General features: G+C 45.2%; 1 protein-coding gene and 1 long non-coding RNA gene across 2 annotated transcripts; one reads left to right on the top strand and one right to left on the bottom strand.

Annotated features, from left to right (window-relative positions):
• The first annotated feature begins 1174 nt into the window (after nt 1–1174).
• LOC118971856 (uncharacterized) lies at nt 1175–14726 on the top strand. Its single transcript, XR_005060566.2, has 3 exons — nt 1175–1295; nt 13258–13353; nt 14617–14726. It is a non-coding gene; the product is annotated as an uncharacterized lncRNA (long non-coding RNA).
• NEK2 (NIMA related kinase 2) lies at nt 4699–16370 on the bottom strand. The gene is given in 8 exon segments (XM_037015365.2): nt 4699–6411; nt 9156–9281; nt 10638–10857; nt 11715–11841; nt 12581–12663; nt 14506–14746; nt 15033–15250; nt 16113–16370. Coding segments are annotated over 8 exon segments (1335 nt in total). The 5' UTR covers nt 16209–16370; the 3' UTR covers nt 4699–6187.
• Nucleotides 16371–20636: the final 4266 nt, after the last annotated feature.

A 20636-nucleotide genomic window follows, 5' to 3' on the forward strand; every position in this document is an offset into this window, starting at 1 on the left:
TGCATAGTCCACTCTCTTCGCCTCTGCTCCTGGCCCGCCATGTCCTAACGAGAAATCCTTTTCTCTCTTGCCAAAGCCCAACTCGCAGACACAGTAGACTCAAAAATATTGCTAGGTGTTTTGGGCATCACAAACTGAACTGTGATGTTTGCTTTTTCTAGGTATTTTTACTCTTATAATCCTAATCCTCCCCAGGGCATACTTCTCAAAAATAGGACTGGGGAAAATAAAAAGGCAAAGATACAGAGCCGTGAAAGAGGAAAACACACTAACATGTTTCAAAAGCTGCTCTCCCATTACAATGGCTTTTGCCGACTTGATCAGGTGATGCCAGCAGCCTGCACGGAGGGGAGGGGCAGGAAGAGCCCTGGGCCTGGCACTGCTGCAGTCATCCAGGAGGGTGCTCCTATCCCCACAGTGTCCCCTTTGCAAGTGTGCAAAACAGAGTGCCTCTCACCTCAGCACCCAAGTGGGTCTTTCCTGATCAAGTGCCCTGCCTTTATTTTGTGGGCCTATAGGGGTAACTAAGCATTTTCCCCTTTTGCTTGGGCTGCTAGGAAGCTTAAAGCCAAACTTGTAGCCCAACAATGCTAAATGTGTAATTATGGATGATCCTCACACTGGACTCTTTGCTGGCCCCATCCTTCCTCCTGATTTAATATGTGCATTTTATTAAAACCTTTTTTCCCTATAAGCTGCTTTTAATCTTTCCTGAAGCCAAGTTGGATAGATTTGTGGGCAGGTACAGTTCTAGGTCCCTGACTTGTCTTCCACTCAATCTTCACTGGTTTTACTGTCTCTTTTTTCCAGATGAGGAAACTGAGGTTCAGGGAGGTTAAACACGCCAGCCAGAGACCCGGCAGCTGCCGAGTGTCAAAGTCAGGTGTTTCAGCTTCTGGCTTCAGAGTTTGACCCCCATGAGAAAGCACTTGGACAAGGTTCTCACAGCAGGTGGGCCAGCACTGGGCCGAGAGGGAGCAGAGGGGAGATTAGTGTCAGCTTTGGTCTGAGCCTGGGGACTCTCCGCCATGTGTCCCTGGGATTCTCCCAGCATATTCTGGGGAGCAGCCAAACCCTGGTCAGGAGGCTTCTTTATGCTCTGCCCACTATTTCCCCACTTAAGTGACCATGAAGGTTCTCAAGGGCAGAGCTGAGGCCAGTGATTCTGTGACTGGAGCAGGCAAACCGCTTTGTGAGAATGTGTTTCAAAGGCGTGTGCCTGCCTCGCCCACCAGGCGCTGTGTTCCCCACGCTGCTGGGTACTCCAGGCAAGCTGGTTGCCTCAAAGATTCAAGGTAAGGCTGTCCTTCTAAATGACTTTAGGATGACTGCAAAAGATGACACAAGGCAGCTATTTAAAAAAGAAAGAAGCTAGTTTTTATGTAGCAACAAGACAAGATTATTGTTAACTGAAAAAAGCAAATTAAAGAGCAGTACATGTATTGAGATCTTATTTGTGAGTGTTTTAAATACATATACTCAGATATATATGTGTAGACACACCACAGACTTCCATCCACAGAGACACCAGGAATCCCCCACCCCGACACCCGTCCCCACCCCCACAACACAGGAAGTCCGCAGGAAAACACCAAACACCACATTGTTAGCAGCTACTTCTGGAAAGTGAGACAGAAAGTGATGTGGGTGAGGGAACTTTTACCTTTCAATTTTTACTATATATGCTTCCATACTAAAGGGATTTTTACACCAATGTCATCATTTCAAATTTAAGGAAAGATTTATATTCTAAAATGTAGTGAATCAAATCGGCCACTGTGAGCATGTCCTGTGAACATGTGACAGATTACAGAAGAGCCCATTGGATCAGGAGGGCCAGGGTGCCGTCTAGGCGGCCGGAGGCGGGGGGACGTGCTGGGCTGTGGCAGGGAGTCCAGTGACTGCAGCCTTGGATGGCCGGGACCTCGGTAGCTCAAGCGGAGTGGTGGTTGTGTTTGTGTGCAAGTGTAGAAATGTAGGACAGGAGCCTGAGTGGAGGTAAGCAAGGGCGCCCCTGCCGGCCCCTCGGAATATGGCGTTGAACCCAACCTGCCTCTGACCTCTTCTCTTCCACTGGGGGACTGGGGGACAAATGAGCCAGGGTTCCAGGGAAGGCCCGCCCTCACATGCCCACAGACCCCATCACATGCCCACAGACCCCACAGACTAGCCACCAGCATGCACACCCCCCTGGGAGGGCGGCTTTCCCCCTCCCCCTTGCTGGGAAACCCTTCCAACATGGATCCCTTTTCTCCCAGCCTGCAGGTTACAAGGAACAGTCCTTTCTTGTTGGTACCTACAGATTCTCTTCCTTCTTTTTAAACCGCTGCGTCCCTTCTCAGTTCGTCCCAGGAGGGCAGGCTTACCTGGAGTCTTTGAGGGAACCAGCTTCCCTAGAGGAATGAACTTCGTTTCGTTAGAATGAGGGTCACCTGGAAACATCAAATACCTCTGGATGGGACAGGCCTGCATGAGGTGGCCCGGGGGGAGGAAGCTGGCAGCCCAAGGGTCCGAAGGGGAGATGGAGGGAAGTGGAGGAGGCACTCTAGGCTATTTTGAGCCACTGGCCCCGGGGCCCTGCTGGGGTTACTTGGAAACCACCTCTCATGCCCTCCCCTTCCCTCCCCGCGCCCAGGTCCTGAAGGCCCTGGACCCTAACCGTGCCCGCTCTGCGTCCACCCTTTGTTAGTCATCCAAAAAACTTCGGTAAAGCCATGGATTATCACCCTTAACCCGTCGGTGTGGGAAACTAGATGATTTGGGAACAAAGCTAGCCCTTTGCTGCTACGTGGAGGCAGGAGTAGAGGGTTAGTTAAGCGCACGAGTTTTGTAGTCAAAATGTCAGTTAAGAAACCAGCTGTGCCTCTTCCAAGCTGACCTCTGAGCTTCAGTTTCCCCGTGTAAAATGTGACACTAATGATGTCTGTTTCTCGGGGGGTGTTGTGCGGATTGCGTGAGAACCGGAGTAAAGTACCTGGCCGATGCCCTGTGGGACTTCCCGTCTAACAGAGCCGTGGCGCCACCTTGTGGCTGCCGCCTCGCAGAGCAGCCCGTCAATCTTACTCAAATCCAATGACCCTTTTTCAAATGCTTATAAGCAGGCCGTGCTCCGTAAAACTCATTTTTGTTTAACCAGGCACTCTGTAATGGTAAGTATGGTGTTGGTGTCTAGTAGAGCACCTTAGAAAGATTTTAGAAAGAGATGCTGGAGAAACATCGCTTGGGAGGACTCTCCCTGCCCCCCATCAGAGACCCCCTTCTAATCTACCATCATTGCCCAAATACCCCGACATGCTCCCAGATTTAGAGGTGAACAGGAAACAAGGTTTTTTTACTGGCTTTATAGTGGGTTGAGAGGAGACCCTCACAGACTACAAACTTCTGTGCGCAAGCCTTTGCCTACTTTCAGGTTCCGCCGTGTTGCATCTCGTTATGCTCAACTTCCACTTCCCCTGCTGGTATCCTCTTCCCTTCTCTCCCCACGACTCAAGCCCCCTTTCCTTTTCTCCTCCACCCCCCAGCTCAACCTACCGTCCCGCCAGCCTCCTTTTCCTGCGGCACTGACCATCTCTCCTTAAAACTGCACCCCACTCCCTACTCCCCGCCAGCGTCATTCTGCTCCTTAGCACCTCTCAACAATCCTTCCCCACTGAATGGCATCTCCACGAGGGCAGGGCTTTCATGTCCCTTCCCGCTGTACCTTCAGCCCCTTAAAACAGTGCCCGGCTCATAGTAGGTGCTCACCAATTGTTTATTGATTGAATGAATAAAGAATGAAAATGATGAAAGTGGAATCTAAGATGGGGAAAACTAGAGGAGCTGTCTCAACATGCCCCGATTTAAAAATGAAAACTTGCATTCTCAAACATAGGAAAGGGTTTCCTCTTGCAAGAGTGCATCACAGAGGCCCCACACATGCATTCAGAAGGGCCTGGCACCTGGGGTTAAATGCTCTGTCGTTGTAGTCTTGGAATTCTTAATAGTTGTGTCTTTGAATTTCTGTTTTGTAAATTAAGTCCAGTGGGACAATGGTGCAGGTGTAGGGGCTGAGAGCCTCAGGTCAGGCATGGTCTGCCTCCCAATACCAGCTCCCCCACTCCTGGTGTACCAGGTCCTACCCCACCTTCTCTCCCTGCTTGCGCCCCGGGACCACTGCCACACTCTGCACCTGAAGGGCCTGGCAAGGCAAGGGGAGGGTCAGAGACATGCACTGGTGCCTGAAGCATCTCAGGACAGTATATGGCAGTAGCTGCCACCTAATGCCTTTCCACCTCCTGAGGCTGCCAGCCCCCAAGGTGTGGCTGGTGGGCTGCCAACCAGTGGCTGTATCTTGACGGGGTGACCCAGATACAAAGAAGTCCCAGTTTTGGAGGTGTAAAGATCCTCGGGGGGACCTGTCTGCTGTGGTTGGGGCAGTGGGCCTGATGGAAAGGGAGACCCCTGGCTCGACTTCTCCAGCCTGGCAGCGTGTAGGTCTGGTGGCTGGCAGGAAGGGAAACCACGCAAGCACAAGTCAGGGGGCCCAGATGCCTGCCACAGGATCTGTGTGTCTCTCCTGGCCAGCTTGAGGCACTCTCCCAGATGAGCCACCAAACATGAATTACCTTATTTCAGTGATTTACACATGAGCTAAGTGTGCTATTTGCATTTAAAATTGGCATCACACAACAGAAAAGTTGAATAATGAAATCATGCTGGTAATTTACAATTTTTTCTTTTGCTTAGGACATTAAATAGCAAACCACACCGCAATAAACAGAGAACTTGGAAGAAAGGACAAGGCTTTTGTATGTACCTTTAATGTTTTACGCTTTTTGAGCAAGGAGCCTGAAATTTCTATTTTGCTCTGGGCCCTGCAAATTATACTCAATATTTATGTCCAAGAGGCCCTGTTAGGATTAATCACAGGTATGCCACAATCAGCTTCTGTGTTTCAACATCATTTTTCTTGGATGGAACTACATTACCAACTATATAATAAACCTGTAATAGCTAATAAAGGAGCAATCTCTTCCCATGTATTATTACCCCTTCCTAACTTGGTCTCATTTCATTAAGCTGAAAAGAATAGCACTGCTAGGAAAACATCACATGAAAAATGTGATGGGCACAGCAGGGACTAATTCCTATTCAAAATCAGACATATCTTAAAAACAACCCATGGAACCCCAAATCAGTTTCCTTCGAGAGGGGGCATGTTCTGACAAGTTTTAGCTTAGATCGGTGTCTCCAGTGGCGTTTTGCTGCAGGAGCTGCCCTGTGCGCTGTAGATGACGGGCAGCACTCCTGGCCTCCACCCCCTGGATGCCAGAAGTACCCTCCCCCCGCTTCATCCCCTCCAGTCTCCAGATACTTCTTCTATCCTGGGTGGGGGTGGGGGGGGGGCACAACTGTCCTGGTTAAGGACCACTAGCCTACACGGGTGAGCGACATGGGAATAAACGGCCATGAGCATCAGATCCACCATCGCTTCCCTGCCCTCTAATGCTGTGAATCACAAATGCAGAATCCCTCCAACTAAGATTAGCAAATGCAAGAGACAGGAAAACTAAAGCATTCTTTTATTTCGCGAGAAAGAGATAGTAAACGACAGCCAGCTTATATACAGTTAAATACAGTAAAAAGGGAAAAAAGAATATACACATCACAATGATGGATTTCCACCAAAGAGGAGATTTGCCCTAGAGCAGTAGGAGATTTCTAAGCAAGAGGTCAAGGAATTCAAGACCTGTCTGCATCCCGCTACATTTTCTAAGCTCAAGAACATTAAAAACCTCAGACTTAAACTTGAAATCTAGATCTGGCCATTGTTAAGCACACCACTCATTTAAAACTTCTCAGTCAATGCTACTCCTGGGTGAATATTTTTTTCGTAAAATTATTTTTCTCCAGTATTTAGAGTGTAACACTTAATGTTCCAGTAGTAATCACACACAGAATTAAAAGCCCAAACAACCAAGAAAGTGTCATCCTATAAAGTGTTCTTTAAAAAAGAAAGAAAAATGAAGGGTGTGGACACATGCACAATTGTTGCTGAAGAACAACAAAAGCAATTGCAAAATATCACTCTTGCTATACAAAAGGCATGGCTCATGGAAGCCAGCATATCAAGCCACAGCAGCGGAACACGGATCTTTAAAGGGCTGGCAGAACTAAAAACTACACCCAGTCCTACGTCTCTGCGAGGCTAGCGCATGCCCAGAATCTGTCTGCTTTTCAGCTGGTAATTTTTTTCCATGTCTGACAGGGCTTGGGCCCGCAGCTGCGCAGCGTGAAGCCTCTTTTTCAGGTCTTTGCACATGGATTTGGAGGTGAGCTGACCCTCAGAATTCTCACTCGGGACGTTTTCTTTACTTTCCCCACCAAAATGAACTTTCTTCTTAATTACCGAGGATGGAAGATCAAAATGTTCTTTGGAAAGAAAAAAGGGTTTTGAGTTACTCGAACAGGAGTTCTTATCAGACTTACCAAGAATATTTGCTCTTCCAGTTGACATTTGAAATCTGGATACCTGTCTTCTTTTCCGTGGGACAGGTTAGGGGCATCCATCAGCCTTCCAACCCAAGGCACTGCAAAAATAATTCTGGAGGATGCCAAAAATCAAAGAAGACATTTATTCTCCTAACAATCAGCTTTTCTCTTAAGGTTTAATGGACTGAGGATTACGAGCCACAATATAAAACTCCTGGAAATCAATGTTATTAATCTCTATTTTTGAAAATGAGTGCCATTTTACCTAGATGATGTTACTTCCAGAAAAGCATGGAAGCAGAAGCTTTCTTACTGAGATCACCTACAGTTTTCATTAAATATTCAAGAACACTTATTTCAAAGTAGCTTAACTGACCAGAAACTTGCTTCAAAAAGAACCTAGGCAAATTCAGCAAGGAAGAGGTAAATCAATTTAACAGTGTAGGGAAACTGCTTTTCACATGAAAAACTCACTTCAAACACCTACGCTCTTAGCTGCTGACAGAACTATCTGGGGGTTGGGTCCTTGCAGGTTTGAATTCCAAACCTCTTTGTTTTTCCTTTGTGTTTATTTAAAGGAAATACACTCAAATATTTACTGAGCTCATTGTATGGGCCACGGTGGACCAAACAAAGGGCCTCCGCAAGTCAGAGGAGGCAGACTATTATAACAAACAGGCACACGTGAGGAGCATTTGTGAGGAAACCTAACACTGAGAAAGGGAGACAGAAGTGGTGGGTGGTGTTTTGCAAGGATGAAAGCCTCTTAATAAGGTGACTTCTGAGCAGGGATCTGATGAAAGTGAGGCAGTAAGAAGCCACGTGGGTAACACTCCCGGCCAAAGAGAGGGCCAGACCCTGAGGCAGGAGCAGGCCACACAGAGAGACACGGCGCTCCAGCTGTCGCCTGACTCCGTTTCATACACTGCCTCAAACCTGACTGCTTCAGACCCTAATTCCGCTGTTCCAAACACGTCCACGTTGTTAGCACAAATACCTGCACATTTATAAATCAACAATGTAAACTGTAAATCTTACTAGTGGGATAGTTTTATAATAAAGAAAAGTGTTTAGAAAAAGAATTAGTATTTCATTCAATAGATTAAGAAGAGCTTTAAAAAGGAGAAGCTGTTACAGTGATGGCCGCCATTAGTTCCGTTTTCCTCCTGCCTGAAGTTTATAGCCCACGGACTGGGGACAGGATACTTCCAACAGTCCTGAGCTCACCACTGCATCCCCTCCCCACTGCCTGGGGGCTTATCTTGTTGAGTACCTACACACTCAGTACTTTAAAAGATCTCTTACCCTGTAGACACTCAATTCCTTCAGCTCCTTTTAAGTATTTGCCATGACTTGCACAAGGCAGATTCCTAAACCTGTCTGTGTGTCCTAGGAAGTGAAACGCATCGTCCCTCTCTAGCTCTCTTCATCCTTTACTCAAAGGCGCTCGGGCCAAGCTGAACTGGAAAAGCCATTCCTGCTAGGCTTTCAGTGATTCTCTGCAATAGGTTGATGCATGAAACTCAGATAAAAATTTCTCATCAATCTGCCACAGTTTTGTTTCTATGAATGAGTGTGGAATCTAAGCTGAAATAAATACTATAAAAATACTGAAATGGTATTTTAACAGAGATGAAGCCAAAGTTTGATATGATCCTTATTTAATTCTATCACTAGTGTCATTTATCTCCATCACTTATTACTATAAAGTACTGTGATCACCAAACTTAGTTCTTTTGTCTATTCTGTTTACAAAATGCTGTCATGCTCACAAAAGTGACAAGATTCTCTCAATTTATTCAAGACAGAAATGACAGCCTTTATACGTGCCGCCCTTCAGGGAAGGGTGACCCATGAAAACTCAAATTTCACTGTAAACTCAGACTCAAATTTTAAAATCAACAGAAACTTTATATAAAACAATTTGTGTCATAAAGAAATCAGGAGAAAAGATTTTAACACTTTGCACTTTCCATACTCTTAGAGTAGATTAAGTCAGACAAAGGGTTTCTGTGAAGTGGAGAAAACTTGTCAGAGGTGGTCCACTGGTAGGCACACCGACCAGGTGTCCACAGAGTGGAGCGATGGGACAACGCCCACCCAAAGGCTGACTGTCTGTGTACCAGGGAAACACACAGAGCACGTGGATATTAAACAATCAAGTTCTGACAAACACGTTTCAGTGTGTGTGGGTTTTAGCAAAGATCCCCGGCCCATTCTACAGGTGCTTTATCACACTTTGGGCCGTACTGTCTATGAAGGACGTGGTGTGTATTATTTAGTCGTGTGCCTATAGTAAAATGCTAGGATTTTTGCTCACAAATGGAAAGAAATGTAGTTTTCATAATAATACACCCAGAGAAAAATCTGAAATGCATAGCATTTCTTAAAAGGTGTCAGCTTTAAAAAATAAATATCAAATACTACACATGTAGTTTGATGAGGCAAACAAAATCAAAGATAAAATTCTGACTCACTGCCTCAGGACTGTGGACCCAGCCCGTAGTAAATCACGGCTCTAAATGGAAAGCTTATTTTCATTGAAATGCAGATTCTCCATTAACTCCATCTCAGAGCTGGAGACTCCGTAAACGAACAGGGTCAGCAAATCCCTGCTGGGCCAGCACCCAGTCTCCGTCGGGGGCAGCAGCCCGCGTTGACGGGGCTCGTTCCCGTTCCCGTACCTGGGCCGCACGCCGGAGGCAGGGCCGGGTGCTGCTTCAGCAGGCTGTGGTTCCTCATCAGAGTCTCCGCTCTCGCCAGCTTGTCCTCCGCCAGCCGCTCACGAACACAAAGCTCACGCTCCTTCTCTTTACAAAGGGCATGGAACGAAAGAACTGAGTAAGCGGCTTCGGACATCCAACAACGTACATTTGCTCCTCTTCCCGGTGACTGAGCGCGGCGGGCCGGGCCACCCGGCGAGGAGCGCTTTGCGCGGGGCCTCCTCGGCGTGTACAGCGGCACCTACCGCGCGGGGTTCCCGGGCGGCGCGCTGGGACGCTGCATGTTGTCCTGGGCTTAGTAAGGACTGGTTTACCTGGGCTTAGTAAGGACTGGTTTAAGCGCAAGCACAGCGTTAGCTCCAACCTCGGGTCATGCTGTGGGGAAGGAACTCACTTGGGAAAACAAAAAACTAAAGCCATCTCTGTCTCCCCTGACAACGGGCGCCAGCGGTTCCCTGTCCAGCTGTTACCCGGCTTCACAGGATAAACCCTCCTTCTCCTGAGAAGGGCAGCACCCACGGGGAAGGGAAGGCCACAAGGTGGGGGGCTCTTCTTTACATCAGTGACAAAGGCTAGTATTTATTCAAGGCCCAGGATTTAGAAAGCTCAGATTTCGGTTGTTACTATGAAATTACAAAACGCTGGGGAAAGTTTTAATAAGTCTTGGGTTTTTTTCTTTTTTGTTGTTGTTCGGAATTCTTCTGACAGAACAGTCAGAAACAGGTGTCCCAGTAAGCATATGTTATACCTCTACAGAAAGCCTACCTCACAGTACTGTACAATTTTCATTGGGAAGTGATGCATCAACTCATGCACTGGACACTTTATAAACACATTTAAGTAGCAAAAACATTATATATAAGTCTGCGTTGGGCATAAAGCCGCAGAAGCTCTATCAGGTGAGCCGCACGGGTCACAGCCCCGCCTCTCGTCCCTAATGCTGAAAGGCAGAGCCTCTCGGCTGCTGCTCCTGCTGCCGTTCTAAAGCCTTGGCACAGCTCTCACTTGATGGAGTAGACAGACCTGCAACACCGAAAACGAACTAGCTCCCAATCACCTGACACCCACCAGAGTATCTTGTACGTAAAACACCCTGTACTCATTCTCATCTGAACTGCCCGAACGTATTTAGTGCTGCATACTACAGGATTTCAGAGCTGGACTGTGTGGGATCAGCCAGATCGGCAGGTGGAAGTAGTGGTTTTTATTATTGCACCTTCCTTTCCAAAGGAAAAACTTCAATGGCATAATGAGAGCACCTGATTTCGGAGAAGGGACTCGACATGAAGGTGCCCGCAAGCTTGCTTTACACATTTTACAATAGGTATTTTGGTTTCTCAAGTATTCACAATATACACATATATAAAATACTCCATTCAAAAAGATTTTCACACATCAAGTAACCCCTGCAGCTCTCTTTGGCTTCCCCCTGTTGAGACTCACACTCCAGCCTTTCTTCCCTTGCTTTGAGGGCCCACTCTCGCTCCTGTAACTGTATTTCCTTTAGCTTCAGCTCGCTCAGCACGGGGCTGGACTCCTGCGGCTTCTCTGGTTCTTCTAATCGTCGCCCCTTTCTCTCCGGATTTCTCCTCTGCTCTTCCGCAACCAAGTCTGCTATTAAAGGATTCTCCAGGATTTCTTCAACAGAAGGGCGGTAGTAATCCTGGGGAAAAAAATATTCAGTGTTACAGTCAGATTTCACACCAGAGTACTCATCCAAAAAGAGCAGTTAAGTTAAAAGTATATGTATTTCCAAGGCAAAATATCGACCCCCTGAAAGACGTTCCCTGGAGGTTTGAACTCTGCGATCCTGGGCCCACGAGGCCATGAGGGTTTCAGCCCTCATTTGTTCCCCGTGGCCTTCCTAGGAAGCTGGGAGCTCAGTGCCCGTGCTCGGCGGCATTCCTAGGTCTGTCCTGGGGCGAGCACTGCCCTTGTGTCTCTGGACTTCAACAGCATCCTCTCTCACCTCTCCTGTTACTTCGCCTGGATCCTCCTTTGCCATCCCACAGCATTTAACTTCTACTCTGACATCTGCCTGGCCTTATACATCTCCCTTCCCATCCCTTGGCCACATTTTTTCCACATAATCGCTTTATTCAAGTTTTCCCTCTACATTTTTTAGCCACCCCCACACTCCCCAACACACCCCTGTCTCTGGTCTCTAATCTCTCAGCTGGAGTTAGAGGCAGAGTAATAAAGTCCTCCTTCCAACTCCCTCCCTCACCACCTGCCACTCTGAGGTAGGCAAAGAAGGGGAACTGATGACTCGAGTCCTTTTTGTCACCAACTGTGTTAGGATGGCAGAGTGGGAGCAGACATAAAGAAAGCACAGAAGGTAGCCAGCAAGGACGTGCAATTTTCCAAATTTACATGATGTTTTCACTTGTCTTAACAGAGTGGATTTACCTAAGGAGATGCATTTAATGTTTCTTCAGTCTCATTGCTCTATGAGAGGGAACATAACACTCCAAAGAGTTATGGAGAGAAACAGGAAATATATAATTGTACAGACTTTACCTTTAAATTTAACATCCTCGTAATAATGTCATTCAATTCATCAGAGTAACGATAAGGAATTCGCCTGAATTTGCCTTCTCTGATCTTTCCAGCTAGTTCTTTCTGGTTGAAAGCTGTGAATGGAGGCCTGGAGAACAGGGGGGAAGGGAGGAATTTTTTTTTTTATGAAAATATTTCACAGAAACCAAATCGAGGCATAGTTTAAGTTCCAGTTTATATTTACATTTCTGATTTTGAGATTTTCTTCTGTGGCTAATCTTGGCCCTACTGACATCTGGGGTCATGTATTTTTTTGTTGCGGGAGCTGTCCTTGCATTGAAGCACATTTTACAGCATCCCTGGCCTCTGTCCACCACGTCTATGAAACTGAAGACCAAAAATGTCTCCAGACATTGTCAAATATCCCATGGGGGAGCAAAACAGATTCCCCCTCCCCGGCTGAGAACCACTGCTCTACACAGTAGTTAGAAGGGATAGAGGTAAAAGGTGAAAAGTGAAGGAACTGGAGTTCTTTCTTGCTCTCCAAGTCCCCAGACCTCTCCCCAGGTCTTTGTTCGTTTCTCCACATCCTGACAGCAGATTTCTGTTACTGGCCTGACCTACATGCTCTCGCCTTGAGCTGAGTGCCTTCTAACAGGGGAGCACGGAACCAGGTTAGAAGCTTGAACAAGTCCAGATCCAGACTGGTGGGTTATACTATTAATTTGTAAGTTATATTTCTAATCTGTCCATTTACCTTAATTTTAACCCGGGTATAATTCTTGTAGATTTGAACATGCACTCATGCTCAGAAAGCTGAACCCAGTGAAAGGCGACAAACCTCTGGTGTGAACTTCAGACTAGAAATCTGTCTTCATCATACTTACATTAATGCACACAGTTCATAGAGCAAACAACCTAGTGACCAGATATCTGATTTCTCATTGTAGGACATGCGACTCATTTGTTCCTTAGGGGAGAAAAGGGCAAGAAAGTAGAAGGTGTTAAAGGTCTATTTTGTTTTAAAACTTGTAAAATTACCCCAGAGACAAAAACAGAACCTTAAAATTTGGTAATAGTCACTCAAGAAAAACAAAGGAAAAAATTTTACATCAGATATTTATCTGTAACAAAAATTTCAAATACAAAGGCTGATTCAGCTTATGTCAGAACTCGTATCATAGTAACAGGAGATGGTATTCTCTACCGTATCTTCAAATTTATAATGGAAGAAAGGCAATGATCTTACCCTAATATATTTCATCATATATGATGCATTCACAAATATTAAAGTGTTAGTGTAACAAGGCACTGGCAATTCAAAGGTGAATATGAGACCTCTACCCTCTACCCTTGAAGGCATTCATAATCTAGAAACTCCATTTTAAAAGAACCAGAAAAAGATCCCAGAATAACCAAGATGTATATCTAGCCTGTATTTAAATGGATATAGACATAAATGACTGAATTATTCATGTATATATTTTTCCCTTAGTCCACTGTATGAACCACAGAAATACTCTCATTTTCTATGTTAATGTTTGCCCTTCTTCCACACTTACAGTAACACCTGTACACCCTGGCTCTTATTTTCAAATGAGGACACAGAGGCAAGTGCCAAAATTTACAGATGGCTTCTTAGTGTTTTAAAGTCTAGCAGGTGAGTCTAATACCACTTCCCAACAATCAATGCCTTAGGGAAGGCTGAACCTGTCTAATTATAAGTGCAGGAGGGAAAACGAACAAAAGAATTACAAAGGTTTCAAATTTTCCAAGAACCACTTCCGGAGAGTTTTCCTTTATGGTAAAGGCTTTTTATTTGGAATTTGATCCACTGAGAAAATGACACTGTTCTGGCCATGTCTAATCTTAGCAAAAACATCATCATTAATTTATAATAGATCAGTTAACATAACTAAAAGAGATTTAGAAAATCCTAGAAATGTTTGTGACCTGCTAAAAATTAATAAATATCTCTTTTTTATCTGCTTAGATTTCATCACAACACCCCAGTGTTATCACTTACTGATTCGAGCTTTTTAAAAGCCATCAGGCAATATCCAGAGAGTCATGAACAGTTCACGCCCTTTAACCCAGTAATCTCATTTTGATACATGCATCCCAAAGAGAACCAAAAGGATCAAGGGATAATTCTGCAAAGATAGGCATGGCAGTGCTTCCTAGGATGATAAATTTTGGAAACAAAATATCCATCAATAGAGGAAATGGTTAAGGGGGTGGACTCTGCAGCTCACTGTAGGAAAAGGCGCCAAAAAAGAACACACACAAAAAGTTAACACTAAAAATGTGGTATCTGAAGCGAGTGGGCCATGCATCTGCCTACACAAGAATCATCTAGAAAGTCTGTTAAAATACAAGTCCACAATAAAATGTGTGGGGTGCTGTTGGGGAGCAGAGTGCAAGGACCTGTCCAGAAATCCAAATTCACTGGATCTGGGGCCCAGGATTCTGCATTTTAAACCAACACTCCAAATGCATAAACGCTGGTGTCTAGGATCTACGGCACTTTGGGAATTGCTCTCTTGAGGACAGAAACAAAACCTATTTCATCTTTGTAATCCAAGAACTTAGCACTTGGTAGTCATGCAATGAAAGCTCGACTTGGATTGCTGATATAGAGGAGTTTAATGGTCTGGTAGTTCATTTGGAAAATATAAATTTAAAATGAAACAGCCTTATTGAATCCTTGGCCATTGGAGATATTGCGAAACAAACAAAAACTTCAATTTCCTTGCATTTGAATGCTGAGCATTAAGTGGTTAAAAACATATCTGAATCCTGAAATACTTACAGGAGACATGTAATAAGGCGTGCCAACAAATGTTTTTGCAAAACTCGTATCATGGTTTAAAATTCTGGCTAACCCAAAGTCACCAAGCTTAACATTTTGCTTGCCATCCAGGAAAACATTGGCTGGTTTCAGATCCCGATGCAGCACAGTATGACCACCATCGCTTCGTCTGTGACATTCCTTCAGGGCCAGGGTCAACTGGGTCATCACTCGAAGAACAAACTCTTCATCTAAGTACTGTCTGAAATCAAAGTAGCAAAATGGCACATAACATCTGAATAAAACCATTAAAAAATGAGATGGTGTGAGTAATCTAGTTTTCAAAGTGTATAACAGAGAGATAAATTATTTTGACATGAAATATGGCTGTTGATTCACCAGGGATTTTTCTAAAGTACTGCGAACACACCAAATAAATAGAACACTCGTCTACATTACTAAGTACTTTGTCCCTGATCATAAAATAGGATGTTTAAAAGAAACAAAACTCGGTCCATTTTCAGCTCATACTTTAAAGGGTAATTTACCTGTCCTTGGTTCCCTTTGTAATTACACTAGCCAGGTCCCCTCCTTCGCAGTATTCCATTACAATGTACAGTGTTGTGTTGGTTCGGTCAATAATTCGGTCATAGTAACGGACGATGTTTGGATGTTTCAGTTCACGAAGCAAATTCACTTCAGAAACGAGCATTTGTTTCTCGGCTTCTGTCATGGAGCCATAGTCAAGCTCTTTCCAAACTAATAACTGAAATATAGAATATCCAAGGTCTGAATGAACTCAATCTACTCAAAAACAAAGAACGAATGTTCCAAATTAAATTTTTTGAAATGACTGCTTTAGTAAGGAGATCATACAGCCACTGTCATCTAATTTAGCTCAATGAACTTAAGAACTCCTGAGTTTATTTCCATAATCTTCCTCTAATTTTTAAGCAGTCAGTGATGCATGGGGAAAGAAGGGGATAAGGCACGTTAGGACTCCTCTGACCCCCTACATTCAGTTGCTTTGTGAGAGGTTGGCAAAAGGTACTTTGGCCAAAGCTGGGGCAGAGAGAGTCAAAGTCCCACGATTCCAGCCAGTCTCAACCTTTTCCAGGGTGAGAGACCGTAGTACGGACCGGTCCCTCCATCAGCAGCCAGCCAGTTTCCACTCTGTTGTTTCTTTCTGTATAGGGTCTACCTACACACATAGGGAAATATCAATCAGAATAATGGACATTTAAAATGATTTCTGACTGCAGGACATCAGGTTCCAGGTTCTGGCGGTCTCGCCCCTTTCTCAGGTCTGGGAGAGCAACTGTTCTCTAAAAAAGCTCAGGAGTTAGCTACCTATCACCAACTAAAGGCCTTCAGCAGGTCGAAACCGGAAAAAGGATGGAAGTAGACAAGGGACAAACAGAAAAAAAAAGATCAAAAGACGCAGTCTCCCATGCCTCGAGTGACCCGGGACAGGCGCAGACCGGGGGGAGACGGCCGAGTCTTCTGGGCACCCTGCCTCCAAGACCCACAGCCCAGACCTCCCGCTTCCCCTCCGCGGCCGAGGGCGCTCCCGCCAAGGCCGGCGACACCGCGGCAAGGGCGGAGCCAGGGAAGGGGCCCGCGCTCACCTTGCCGTCGCTCTTCCTCCGGATCTTCTGGCAGCGGCCGTAGGAGCCCGTGCCAATGGTGTACAGCACCTCATAGTCCTCCGCCCGAGTCGGCATGGCCAGGCCCGCCGCGGGATTCCCGCAGGTCGCGCTGCAGCCCGGAGCTGCATTCACCGACCCAGACCCTCCTGCGAGCCTGCTGCCTGGCCGCCCAGCGTCCAGCCCCGTTTAACCGTCGCGGGCCCGGGACCCGCAATCTATTGGCCCGCAGTGAGGAGCTGCTCCTCTCTGATTGGCCCAAAGAAACACAACACCCTAGGCATCCTGGGAAGAGAGTATCGCTAGGCAACCGCGTCGGTGTCGGTGTCCTTTTTCAACCCCTAGAAAGGCGGAGCTAAACCAATGGGAGGGCGGGGCATAGAAAGGCGGCAGCCTGAGGCCTCTGCAACTGTTCCTCTGGCCGAGGTCGCCAAGGTAACCCAGAGTCCAGAGACTTCCCCTCAGACTTTTCACACACTGCCTCAATCACTGCTTTTTCACCTTTGCACTCTGACCCCTTGCACTCTACACTCTTTTCCGTACACGTCCTCCCAGGTTCCGGTCCCTGAGCCTGGGCGGGGTCACTCGGAAAACCTGAGTACAGAGCAGAAGAGCACATTCCGTCGCCGAAGGCGGTGCGGGACTGTGTCAAGCACTTGCATGTTTTATCTATCCTCAATACACACCTGTAAAGCAGGAATTCGTGTTATTATTTCCCACGCGGAAACAGAAGCACAGAAAGGTTCAGTTATTTGCTTTAGATCCAACAACAGCTAGGAAGAGAAGAATCCATACCAAAAGAGTGGCTACTTACAGTAATGATTCAAAGTCTACACATGACTTTAGGGTGCAGTCATCATAGAGCAACAATATTTTTGGACACCAAATTTAGAGTCCTGTTCAACATGCAGACGATGTGTATAATACCTCAGAGTAGAATATGGAAGTCCCTGATGTTTTGGAATACCCAGGAGAATAAGGGGGCTCAAAGGCGGAGACAAGTTTTCACTTTTAAAACTCCTACCAAAAAAAATGTGTTTTATTAGAAAAGACTACCCAAAGGTTATCTGGGATTCCAAGCACGTAATTAGTTGACAATACTTCACTGAAGGTAGCCTCTTTTGGGCACCCATAGCAACTAACATTTTCAGTTCCCTCGGCCAGATGGAGCACTCGCATTTTTACCTGGGAGTTAGGGACCTGGGTGCCTCCATCCAAGGCTGGATGAGGAATCTGTGCATGACGATAAGCCTAAAAATTTGGCAATGCATAAATAGGTCAGTTTTCTTTAAATATATATTCAGCGTGGGATTGAAAGGAACTCGAATTTCTATGAATGAGAATTATAAACCTTTTTGTGTTAAAAATGAGGAATTTACTACATGCACTGAATATAGCATAATTGGAATTGCTAGTCAGGGGAATTTTCAAAGTAACATTCAAGGGCACTGTCTCACCTCAAGGGACTAGGACCAATTTAGGCTTCAGAAGTTATGTAAGGAGCCACAAGTGGCTAAATTAGTTGGTATTATATTTTTTAATCTAGTGCCTCTTAAAGATTGACATCAATGAAGCTCTTTGGCTGGCATGCCCCAAATCCAGTCCTGTACCGTCTCTCTGGCCACTCTTCTGTCATCTGCTTTGCTCTAGTTCCCAAAACCCCGCACAATATCTCAGCTCCTCACCACCACCACCTTTGCAACTATTATCCAATTTGTCTGAAACACCGTCCACTCCAGTGCCATATCCACTCCCCAACACCTGATCACATCTGTCTAGAGGACACTTGTCTTTCCAGATTTAATGCCAACTTTCTCACCTCTACTCTTGGAAATCTTTTCTAGCACATTAGAACAAGCAATTCCTCCATCTACAGTGTTCACAGGCCATTTTGTCCATAAAACAATCCTTACTTCGGTATCATTATTTCTTGACACAGGTCTCATAGTAGCTCAACTTAAAGCTCCTTGGAGCCAGAATGAATCCCGTAAGAAAGGAGAAATGTAATAAATATTTATTAAATGAAAATAGGAGAAAGCAGCTTATTAATGACCATGCAAGGATTTGGAGTGAGCCCTCAAGTACTCATGTTTCACATGCCCCAGCCCTTTGGCAGAGACTAAATATTGAGGACAGGGCGATTCCAGGAATATGGAAAGCAGCTCACAGGCATATATATTCAGTCAACAAATATTTATTGAGCACTTACTATATATAAGTACAGTGATAGGCATTGATACAATGGGTATATATTAAAAAGAAACAATGTGGCCAAGATGACAATGATAAAAAAAAAAAAGCAAGACATAGGCATGTCATGACAAACCCTAACGACCAGCCTGTTAGGCCAATTCACTGAGAGGGAGTGAGGGTAAGGAGAAAGAGCCCTTCCCCCATCACTTCCTCCCTCCTTTCTCCAAATTCTGTCCATTCTTTAAGATTTACTCATGCCCAGCTTCTTCCCTAAAATTTTCCCTGATTGCCTTCAACTCAATGTTGATCTCCTAAGACAGCAATGAACTGTTTTCTTTATTCATTTACAACGTGCTATTAACTGATCTATACTATTAGCTTATCATGCCTATCTATCTTCTCTGACCTAGTAAAAACTCACCCTTCAACAACTAAAAATGGGAGTCCTCCCAGGTACTGAAGACACCCCCTAGTGAGTAGTGTTGGTGAGGGCGGACGTAAATGAACACAAGAATACAGAGAAACGCAACTATTACAAACTGTGGTAAAGTTAAGAAAACAAACCAGGAACTCAGACAAAAACTGAGAAGATTACATTTAAACAGAGAACTAAGAGATGAGCAGCTGCACGAGGGTGGGCTCAAAGCTTAAACTCCTCTCGAACCACTTTCCTATGCATAGGGTCTAATTCACTGTTCTCACAATTTTCTTGTTAAATGTGCTCCTGATGTCAGTTGTCATTTAAATTTGGTGAAATCGCAAATAAAGAGATTATGTGCACTCTGTGTTTTTTGCTCCCAAGTGCTCTACAGGTGTTCCCAGATATACCAACTAAGTTTTCAAACAAGCTGTTTGGTTATCGCCAATTTAACATGTCCAAAAGCAAGCTCTGGATCTTTGCCCCAATATTGTTTTGCCCCATATTTGTTCTTCCTGCTGTCTTCTTTGTCTTAAGTAAGTAATGCATATGATGTTGTTTTTTTTGTTCACTGCAGGATCTCCAGAACCTAAAACATGCCTGGAACATAGTACGCACTCAGTTAATATTTGCAGACTGACTGAATGAACAGAGAATGAAGCCATACTTGATGGCCCTTAGCTTCCCTTTGTATGTTGCACTGAAGACCCACTAGAGGGCTGTAAATCACTGCATTATACCCAGCGAGTCAGGCAGTTGGCACCTGTCCACCTGCAGAGCCAGTCCTGACAGGAAACTCCTGAGATTTGCCTATTGAGCGTTCACATCTCTGATGATGGTTTGTGTATCTTACCTCCACATTTACTTGGAACAGTGGGAAGTCAGGGATCATGGAAATTCTTTAAAGTGCTTAACAAAGATCCCTAGAGTAAAAAAGGAAAGACTCTCTATAACAAGCAGAAGCTAAAAGATGTTAAAGGAAGGTGCATGATAGAGTATGTGGTCCATAAATAATTGTGTTCTAGAAGAAAGAATGAGGTGTTACAGAGACTGGCCCTAATAGCCACATGGACTTGATATAAACAAGAAAAAACTCGGAGGCAGCTTTGGATTTAATGGCAGACAGCTGATGGAAAAGTATAATGAGAAGAAATTCATCACTGAAACCAAAGTATTTAGTTCTGAGTTTCACCACGTTTCAAAGAGGGTTAGTGTCAGACTGGCACCCGTGGGTACAAGTTAGGGGAAGGCTGACTGTTCAATTCAACGATAACCTTGCAGACGGAGAAAGCCATTCATACATTTCACATGATGTTTCATGACATTTGTAAGTTCAGAATATTTGTTATCTCTAAGAATATTGATAGATAAATTGGTTAAGAAGAATGTTAAAACTGATCATGGATGTTGAGGCCATAATGTGTTTCTAAGGGACTTCAGGAGCATCTAGAGAACACTCCCAATTTTCCCTTCAGGGACAGCACAGTTAGATTGTGAGAATAGTGGAGTCAGGTCTAGGAACCCGGCCTGCCTAGCTCTGATCTGAAGACCTCTGGGACCGAGGGAACCCGCTTCACCTCTCCAAGCCCTATAAATGTGGGTGCTAAATTAAGTGACCCTTCCACCTTTCCCTGTTCTGGTTCTTTCCCCTCTTCCTGAAAATTCCTTGGAACTGATATCAGAGCCAGAATACTGGCCTGTTTAACCCTTGGTTTGACCCCAGATGACAGTTTTTATTAAGTCTGCATTAGCTTCCTCAACGTCCCTTCTCTTCATCCTTTACTTTTACCAGCACCATTTATTGAGTGACAGACACCGTGGCAGGTGGAGACAGACAATGAAAGATCAGACCTTGACCTCAAAGAGGCCCACCCTGGGCAGAGGAGACAGACGTA

Source organism: Manis javanica, chromosome 11 (genome assembly GCF_040802235.1).
Source record: "Manis javanica isolate MJ-LG chromosome 11, MJ_LKY, whole genome shotgun sequence".
Lineage (NCBI taxonomy): Eukaryota > Metazoa > Chordata > Mammalia > Pholidota > Manidae > Manis > Manis javanica.